At 42.5% G+C, this 9,682-nt stretch overlaps 1 protein-coding gene across 5 annotated transcripts in view; it reads right to left on the bottom strand.

The window, feature by feature from the left end:
* Positions 1–1,098: 1,098 nt before the first annotated feature.
* FBXL13 (F-box and leucine rich repeat protein 13) overlaps positions 1,099–9,682 on the bottom strand; it is a 156,093-nt gene continuing 147,509 nt past the window's right edge. For all 5 annotated transcript variants that reach the window (XM_038394324.2, XM_038394385.2, XM_043497476.1 and 2 more), the window contains 2 exons: positions 7,954–8,117; positions 1,099–2,859 (listed from right to left, as the gene is read on the bottom strand). In XM_038394324.2, the coding sequence (XP_038250252.1) occupies positions 2,682–2,859; positions 7,954–8,117 (342 nt within the window). In that variant the 3' untranslated portion in view covers positions 1,099–2,681. The remainder of the gene's footprint in view (positions 2,860–7,953; positions 8,118–9,682) is intronic.

Here is a 9,682-nt window from a genome sequence, read left to right as displayed (position 1 = left end):
CTACACAGTCAGCAGCGGTGGAACAGAAAAAAAAAGCTTTAAAAATTGACTAACGGATTTCCCACGTCATTGCGTCTGTAGGTGGAGCTGGACACCCAATGCAAGAGCAGTGGCTGAAGCTCCTGCCTGGAGTATGTGTAGGCGGCACAAGGGGATGCCAGAGATTCCTCTGCCTTCAGCAGTTTGGTGGGGAAAGTGGCTGTACGGGGAATGGGGGAGGGGTAACAGGAACTAGGAGTGGCTAGAGATGGGGATCATGGCAGTCACAGATACCCCCCAGTGCGTGCACTCAGAGCTGTTTAGTCCTTCCCCCCGCCGCCACCCCAGTTACTTGTTAACTTGCCCCCATCCCCTTCCCACCTGACCTCAGAAACTCACACTCTTCCCCCCCACCAAACCATCCTTTACCCTGGCAAGCCTTGGCTTGGAATCACTCCCCTACCCCACCAGGGCCCTGCTTCTTCTACAGTCAATAGTTGCAGAGGTGGCATTGATAAACCCAAGGTAGGTTACAATCCCTGCTCCCGCCACCCCATCTCTACTCCCCTGCTGCATCCCTGCTTCCACATCATCCTCCCACCCCCAGGTCCCTGCTTCCTTCATCAACATGATGCCTCCCCATCCCCATGGATTCCTGCTTCCTCCCCAGCACTACAACTTTTCTTCCCTTCCCTCCAAGTCTCTGCTTCCAGTCCCCACCATGCCTGCCCCTTGGGGGGTCCCAGCTTATTGCAACTACGGATGCATCTAGGAGCCCTAGTTGTGGATCAGGACCCCAAAGCCAATCCTTGACCTGAATAACAAAAAGGAGGTAGTAGCATCTAACTGGCCAGTCAGAAACTAATTTCAAAAATCTGTGTTGTCAGCATCCCTTTAACAAGTAACTGTTCCCCTGCAGTGTATGCTCCCCAGGTACTGCAGTGTTGGGCTAGTGCATGGAAAATTTTATTCTGGTTGCACTGTTAAGCATGAGGGACATGAGATGTAAACAAAGACCAGCATAAAAAAAAATTATGTACAGTCTGCTGTGGCTGTTTAGACTGTAAGCTCTTTGGGGCAGAGATTCATTCTTACTGTTTATCGATCACCTAGCACAACAGGGCTCTGCTTTTGGTTGAGGCCTCTATGTGCTACCACAATATAAATGCAAAATAATAAAGTAAATTAAAATTTTAAAATCCTTTGTCTGACTACAAAACAGTGATGTTTGTACGAGAGGTACACAAGTTTGGTTCTCAAAACTGAAATTTAATCTGAGGCCATCAAACCACATATTGAGGGTAGCCAGTGGAGAAAAGAAGAGTTCACAGCCCCACTGCTGTTCATAATTCACGATGCTCTCTCAGTGTGGGCACGTGCACGCTAAATCACCAAGATGCGTTGTAAAGCCATCCCGTTCTACTGCTTCCCATTGTAAGTGTCATTGCTGATGCACAACAGGGTGACAATAGAGGGCACTATTATTAACCTGCATAGCACTTAATTAAAACCACATCAGTCATTGCTTTCCCCTTAATCTATGAATTTTTTTGTCTGGAAACAAAGGGTATTGAGGTGGAGCACCACTGACAGTTTGTATAAAATTAACGAAAGCATGCAATAGGGTTCAAATTCCTGAAGAAATTGTCAAAGCCAAGGCTTTTGTTAACTGTTTTAGTCAAAGGGGACACCTATTGTTTTGAGTCCCACTGCTTTGTTCCTTGATTGGTACTGTTCTAGGTCCAGTCTTACAATTAGCTCCACACAGACCTATACTACCACAGGGATTTCCACTGACTTAAATGGAATGCCATGCGGCAGCAAAAGTGTATGGATACGTTTTACAGGATCGGCTCCACAGATTTTTCTGCTAATTTTTCAGTCTCTTTGGTCCCTCTATCTTCCATTGCACTGGCTCTCTCAACTCTGTAATTTCATATCACTGAAGGTAAAAATCTTGTCCTTCACGTTTAAAATTATTTAGCCTCCTAAAGATCCAGCTAGGTGTCCAGAAGGATTTTTAAAAGTGCCTGTGCACATAACTCCCATCAGTGGTAGTTGGGCATCAAGGTGCCTAGTAGGATTTTCAAAAGCTCCAAGCTGTAGCTTTAATGATGTGGCCTTAAGTAATGTGGAGAACTACATTTTTAGAATGAGAGGCCTGAATGTGCAATTACTTCAATGTGCAAGTGACCATTTGCAGATACAAATACGTTATTTGCATATGCAGTTGAGGGGGGGACGAATATTTGTCCTTGATATGAACTAATTCTGTGGGGTGCTGAATTCCCAGATTTTTGTGAGAGCTCAGGATGCTTCTCCCCTCATGGGGGCAAGCCCTAGTCAGACCCTCTCGATAAATAAGACCACTACACAGCTTCTTTATTAGTTACAAATCATGAAAGTATAAATACTGCTTTGCAATCTGTACAAATGCTGCTCATGCCTGGAAGATGATGAACACATCTGAAATTTCACTAGATTGATTTAGCACCTGAAAGCTCACTGAACAAGCTAGCAATTTCATTTCTTTGCACATTAATTGTGAATGTGGGCAGCAGTACTGCTGCTAAGAAGATCTGGAATAAACTCTTCACAATTCAACTAGAAAATCTGCTTTATTAAATGACTATTTTAGAAACAGGAACTTGCCATTTCATTTTTATACTCTCTGCTGAAGAAAACTTGAAACACAGAAGATGTTATGCAGCTTCTTTGTTTTCATTCCAGTACAAGGCTTTAGCTTTTTCAGGTCCTGTTTTGGGTTTCTTGTTGAGGGGGAGTACACCTCCACCGCGATCATACCCAAGCCATGAAGGCGGGTCGGCATCATTATATTCTTGCTTCTCTAGCTTGGCTGAATATTTCAAAACAGCTTGTCTGAAACAAAAATGAAAATGAATACTGTTGCACAAGCAATTTCTACCAAGAACATTTGTAAAAAATATGAACCCTCAGGGCCAGATTCTCAGGGTGACCATATTTCCTACCCCACTATGCCTTTTGAGAAGCAGCAGTTGATACAATAATGGTCTTAGCCTCAAATTCTGTCCCCGAACAAAGTAACTATTTCACTCTGTATGAAACATGCAGTACAGTGGGTGGCTCTATGGTTCATGCTGTCATTTGGGCATCTCCAGATGAGTTGGGGGTGTTACTGTGAGGTCACATTCTCAGCTGCTAGAGGGGAGCAGACCTGGTGTAGTGCTGTCACGTGACAGCTCTAGCGGATGCTGAGCTAGCGTGGATGGTTCCAGACACAGCTCTGGCCTAGCTTTCCTTGGCCACAGCGAAAGTTCCAAGGACATGGCCTTTGGTTTGGGGCTATGGAAGGGTGTGGGGAGGGAAAGGAATATGACATGCACCACTACATTTTTCAGTACATGGTATATACAGTTAGTCTGTATAGAAGGGCTGGCCAAACTTACTGACTCTCCGAACTGCATATGACATTCTTCAGAAGTTTGAGAGCCGGGTCGCACCTGCCGCAGCTCAGAGCTTCAGCCTCGCAGGAGGAGCCTGCCGGGGCTCAGGGCTTCAGTCCTGCTCCAGCTGAAGCCCTGAGTCCTGGCAGGTGCACCCCACTGGGCAGAAGCCCCAAGACCACCCCCCAACCTGCTGGGCAGAAGCCCCAAGACCCCCCACTCCACTGGGGAGAAGCCTCTATCCCACCACCCGCTGCAAGGCAGAGGTCCCGAGCAGGGACTGTCTCCTTGTAGAACACCTTGCACATGGGGCCCCCCAATATGATTGGGGTCTCTGAGTGCTCTCCCCATATTAAGATGTTTAACACAGAAGGTGGAACCATCTATGCCCAAAAGAGCATTGACTCTAAAGGGACAAACACAGGGAAATGTTTAAGCCCTACAGGCAAAGAGATCAGGGCAGTGGTAGGCGGATTACATTATTTTGTTTGGTTTTCAGTTGAATACGGTAACTTCTCTAACTAACATCCAATCCTCTCTCCTGCCCCATTCCTCACAACCACCTCCAGCTTTACATCCAGGATCCTTATGCCTTCGCCCACCATTTACATTTCTTCCCTCCCATATAAAAGAGCCATTCTCTCATATGATAAACAAGTATAATAAATAAGACGGCGATGTAGGTGCATGTTTTTATGTTAGATTTTGGCTTCAGGCAGGATTTAAATGTGGAGAGGGCCAGTGGGTTTCTTCACCAGCTCAGGGAAGGAATCCCATACATAGAGGGAAACATGGAAGGAAGTCAGAAGATGGCGGTGGGAGAAACAGGCAAATGCAGAATCGTGAGTGGTATCATTAGCAGCACAAAAGGGAATGGGTGGCTTATGTAATAAGAGACGAGGTTGGCTAAGCAGGAAGAATTCCTTTCTGACCACAAAAGCACATTTTAAAGATCCAACATTACATCATTTAGCTGTTAACACATTCCTGTTAACAAGATGAACACAATAGTTTACAACTGTTTTTATACAAGCAAACCTATGGTACAGATGAACGCATGTGCAGATGTATATGGTGGGTGATGGCTATAGCTATCTAGTACAAATGCCACTTGTCCAGGTCTACTTTCCCTTTGCTTATGGAAAATTGCTTTCAATGGATAATGTCTAAAAAGTGGGTCTTATTGCACTATAGTAGTTATTACTACTTTTTTGGAGGCTTATGCTGCTCCGTGACTGGAGCCAAAATCGATCAGATTGCCAGAAGTGGCCATTGTTAGCATGTAACAAAATATATGGGTTAAGGAACGCTGCATTATATTACATTGTAGTTATATATCTAGAGTCTTGGAGCCAACACTCTGGGGAGGGGTAAGAGGACACTGCAATAAAACAAATAATCAGCATTAATGCAATCAAAACAACTGGTGTTCCTCAGTCAGAATGAAGCTTTTGACCTTAAGAAATGGGTGTGTGCAGCAAGGAGAGGGAGAGAAAGGGAAAGGTAAGAAGGAACCTAACCCTGCACACTGCAAACCTCCTCTATGATGTAAGAGCATTTGGGTTATATAAGCTCTCATCTTTTCTGAGCCTTGTCAGCTGCAAAGCTGTATTATTTTATGACTCTACAGCTCCTGCAAACACACTCCCTGTGGGCTGAACCTTGGTGCTCAAGGAGCATCAGTCCAGAAATAAGCTTCTGTGTGCGTCACATTTGAAAAACAGCAGTGTACAGTGGCTAGAAACAGATTTTTATGTTATTAGATATTTTTATTGCATCTGAAACTGCAGACTTCTGCTTAATTCTTAATCCAGTTTATTTGATCACTTTGTGCTGCCTTGATTTCTGAGCATCAGAAATGTGTGGGAGGCCCAGGCCCCCCCGTCCTGTCACTCATATGTACTAAACACATGGAAAATATTAGTGAATGTTTCCTTTTTACAAAACAGCATTAGTCCTAAGTGAATCACAGCTAATATCCTTATGCCACCTATGCTGCCATACACTGAGCACTATTCTTCCTCTTTCACATCCAGTAGTTGAAGCAGGCTGTATCAGTGTCACGCCTACATGGGGATTCTCTGGGGCACTCAGATGTGATTAGTTAACTGGTTGTTAATCTCTATATATGGACATATGCAGCAGGCCATATTTATTCCAAATTATGGGTTTTTTTATTTTAACATTTGCAGAAATCTACAGCATGTTATTAGACTGACAAATGCCATCTCTAACCATATCTGAGATTGGAAAGGATGGACCCTCTATTTGCTTGTAACTGCTTACTAGAAAGCTCTACGGGTTTGTAGCTGTCAAGATTTCATGATTGGTTTGGGTTTTTTAATCTAACAATAAAAATAAAATTGAAAAGAGGATGTAACATAGTGTGATGAAATGAGCCTGAACGTTTATATGGCTGGGTCTGACTGCTAAGTGAAGTCTGGTAGGCCCGGGCAGTGTTTAATAAATAACAGAGGAATTATTCTAGCAGCATGAAGTGCACATGGCTTCTAGATGTCCCTGGCATCTTTAAATTAAAACCATTATTCTTCTATTATTTATTTAATATTTGTAGAGTGTGCAGGAATAGCATGTTTTGTTCTGTAGACTAATCTCACTTTACACAGGCTCCATCCTCTCAAACGCTAGTAATAGTCTCTGAAATGTGAACATATCTAGAAAATGTAGAAAACAGACATCACACACTTTGAAAAACAGCCAGGCTTTGCCCCTGTTTTTGTAAACATTGGGGTTGAATAAGCTCCTTAATGATAACAGTTGGTTAGTATGGAGAAAGAGAATTCGGGGCTATTAATGAGTGATATATTATGTATGACAAGTCTCTGCTTATTATTCCTTAGCTGAAATTATGGAAGTGGTGAATGAAGTGCATGGAATAAAAATAGTCCATGAAATTCAACGATAACACTATCATTTTTCTTTCTGTCACTGCTGAAAATCTAAATCACGATTAATAAATGTAGAATCATTGTTATATTGTGACTTCAACCCTGATGAAGCTTGGAAAGCTGAACTGAGTTCACAAGAAGTCACAAACAAACACCTTGTGAAAGATCCACCACAGAAAACCCCTGGCTTCAAATCTCTTGCAAAGTTTATGTGCAACCCTAAACCACATTGGCACACGCCATGGCAGATGCGGATACTTGCTGCAAAAATGGAAAATTAAAAACTCTCCAGTGTGTGACTGTGGTCACCCAGAACAGACCAGGGAACATAATAACAACTCGATGCCCAATTCACAAATATGAAGGAGGCATCACAGCAATACGCTCAGCTACTCCAGACGCAATTATCTGGCTTCATCATCTAAATTTAAAATTATAGTAGTTGCTCTACATCTACATCAGCCATATGAAGAATTGTTGTACTGTAATGATGATTTTGCTGTGATTATTGCCTAGAAAATGAATGTAGCTTTTTGTCAGCTTCCCAGTACAGGTATTGAAATACAACATTAAGTTTAAAAAAAAAGGTGGAACTATATTGTGACAGAGTGGGATATGTCTGTACCAAACTGTGAACTCAGTTTTGTTTCGTTACTTCCATTTTTGTACTCTGTCCTCTATCCTGTCTTCCATTTCGTGTTCTGTGTTGAATAAATAAAACAACCTGACCTGGACAAGGTCATTCTCTTCCAGACACTATCTTGCTTAGGGGTGTGTGGGACACCTCAAAGAGGACTATCAAGATATGTCGTAAGGGCCATCAACTTGAGTGACTCTCAATGACTGGCCAATCTCAGGGGACAATAGTTATCTTCACATGGGGCTTGCATGACAGGGGCTAGAATTTCCCAGCCTGCATATGGCAAAACAGGGTCAAAGACGAGAATAAAAAGGGGGCTTATCTGAGAAGGGAGGCCATCCACCACCACAAGCCAGAAGACCAGGCTGAAGAGAAAGCAGAAAGGCCTGCCTTGCCTGAAACACTGACCAGACCTCTGAGTCACAGATGGGGTGAAATCAGACTAAGGGTGGACGCAGCGAAGAACTAACTCTCTAGTGGGTTCTTCAGCATAAAAATGACTGTGGTTAAGAAATTCCTTGGCTACGCCTGTATTCCTTGCTAGACTGTCATGTTGTCCCTGAAAGTGTTAATCAAGAAGCTCAGAGTGCCCACAGTGAGGTGGGACCCTAAAGGAACATGTATAAACACCTGGAGGCTAAGGAGGTCTGAATCAGTGGTTTCAGGGTTGAAGGTGGCCGAGTTGTGGAGCCCCATGTTCCAAGGAAGGGTGGCAGACATGGGGTCTAGATCTGGGAGTGTGCTTCTGAGGCCTCAGAGCTAAGAACAAAGACATGTCTCTTCCCACGAGTGGTTGGGGCCACTCACACCAAACTGGTGTCCATCCAGAGGGGGAGTGGACCAGGTTGTGACATAGATCACTTTACATTTCAATGCCAATTTCATAAAACAACCCATGTTTTGGCCTACTCTTAATGAAACTAGTAATGACAATGATATTTGTACTCATTCAAAGTTCACACTGATCTCTCAAGTTTTGGCCCAGGAAGCAACATCTTACTTGGTAATATTTCTGCAGTACAGCATCTTAAGAATCCGGAGTTGCGTACAACCTTTCGAAAGGTACTTTAGTGTTTTGTCAGTAAGACGTACACAGCCTGAGATATCCAAGAAGTGGAGATAATGGCAGACTCCAGACAAATACTGAACACATAAATCCGTCATCTGTAAATCCAGCAAAAGAAATACACATACAGAAGTTAGAAGATTGCTGGAGATTCCAAAGAAAAACCAAAACACAACAGCCTAACTCAACATTTTGAAGTGTATCATTTCAGGAAGATTATATTGAAAAGTACCACATAGGACATAAAATGTATGGAACAGATGAATTCTGACTATCAGAAATAGGAGACGAAAAAGACTATAAGTAACAGTTAAATGTTGGGAGTATTTTTGGTGTCAGTTAAATATGATTCCAGTACATTCCAAAGCATGTAGGGATGTTTCAGCTAATCATAAATCTGAAATAACTCAATACTCCCAACCCCATAATTTTGCATATAGCATATCTCATGTGGTAGGATTAACTGTTCTCAGATTATTCCATTTAAACTGTTAGACTGATCCATTTTAGAGTTAACTACAGGGAAAAAGAATTTTAATTTTAATAACACCTACTTCATATTTCAGTACTATATCATAAATGCGTGTTGTCTTGTGACTGCTTTTGTTTATAGCCTAAGGTGTCTTTCAGTTTGTCCAAGACAGAACTATTCAGCGTCACTTTACAGTTCCATAGTCTGATCTGGAACTGATCACCAGTAATGCAAACTGAAGTTTGCTTTGGGCACCATATAAGGCCTCATTTCTGCAAGATACTTAAGTGTGTGTTTAACTTTAAATATGTGAGTAGCCCCATTGACTTCAAAGGGAATACTTATGCCTAAAGTTATGCATGTGGCTAAGTACCTTGTTTAATTGGGGCCTAAAATCTAAAGGAAACTTGATGAACGCAAAAATATCCTATAATAGGTATTCAATCAAGCCCAGATTATCCATGGCCTGAATGGAATGGAATGAGGAGTAGCCTTCCCCACCCTTGTACTTCCTGTGCAAGGGCCAGGAACAATCTCAGTCCCTGTGATCATGGGAGTCTAACAGGGGCAAGGAGGAGATGAGGTTGTAACTGTCTCCCCTTCACATTGACAGTAGCCCACAAAGCTGGACAGCCAGTGCACCATCCCTTCGCACAGTCCCTCCTGGAGCTCCACCTGGGGAGATGCAGTTCTGTAACACCTTTCCTCAGGGCTGACATCAAGTCCTACAATTGATTCAGAATAGGCCTGCTTCTGTATTGAAATAAACAGAAGTTTGGCTAAATAGATGCAGAATCAGGCCCTATTCAGGGAAATCTATTTTAGTCACATACACCAATCCTGTTCATGTCAGAGGTCATCTTTCCATTGAATTGTATCTTTAGAAATTCATCATTTAATTGGATTAGTCATTCAATCAGAGATTCATTTTCAGCCCTCACTATTTTTTTCTCATTCATGTGGTTTGCTGCCCACAACAATTACATTATTTCTTTCTTCAAATAAAACTATTTAACAATTATTCCTTGAATTGGCTTTATGAACTCACAAATCACACAGGAGGTGTGGTTGTGCTATATGCAAACTGCATGCTGAGGTTTTTTGTGAAATGAGCAATGTTTGGAAGATAATTGTTCTATATGTCCTAGAAATGTATGTATGGAGATATAGATGACAGGGAGCCCAACTGTG

This window comes from Dermochelys coriacea, chromosome 1 (genome assembly GCF_009764565.3).
Source record: "Dermochelys coriacea isolate rDerCor1 chromosome 1, rDerCor1.pri.v4, whole genome shotgun sequence".
NCBI lineage: Eukaryota > Metazoa > Chordata > Testudines > Dermochelyidae > Dermochelys > Dermochelys coriacea.
The sequence above is the reverse complement of the archived record's forward strand: the minus strand, read 5'-3'. Positions and strand labels throughout refer to the sequence as shown.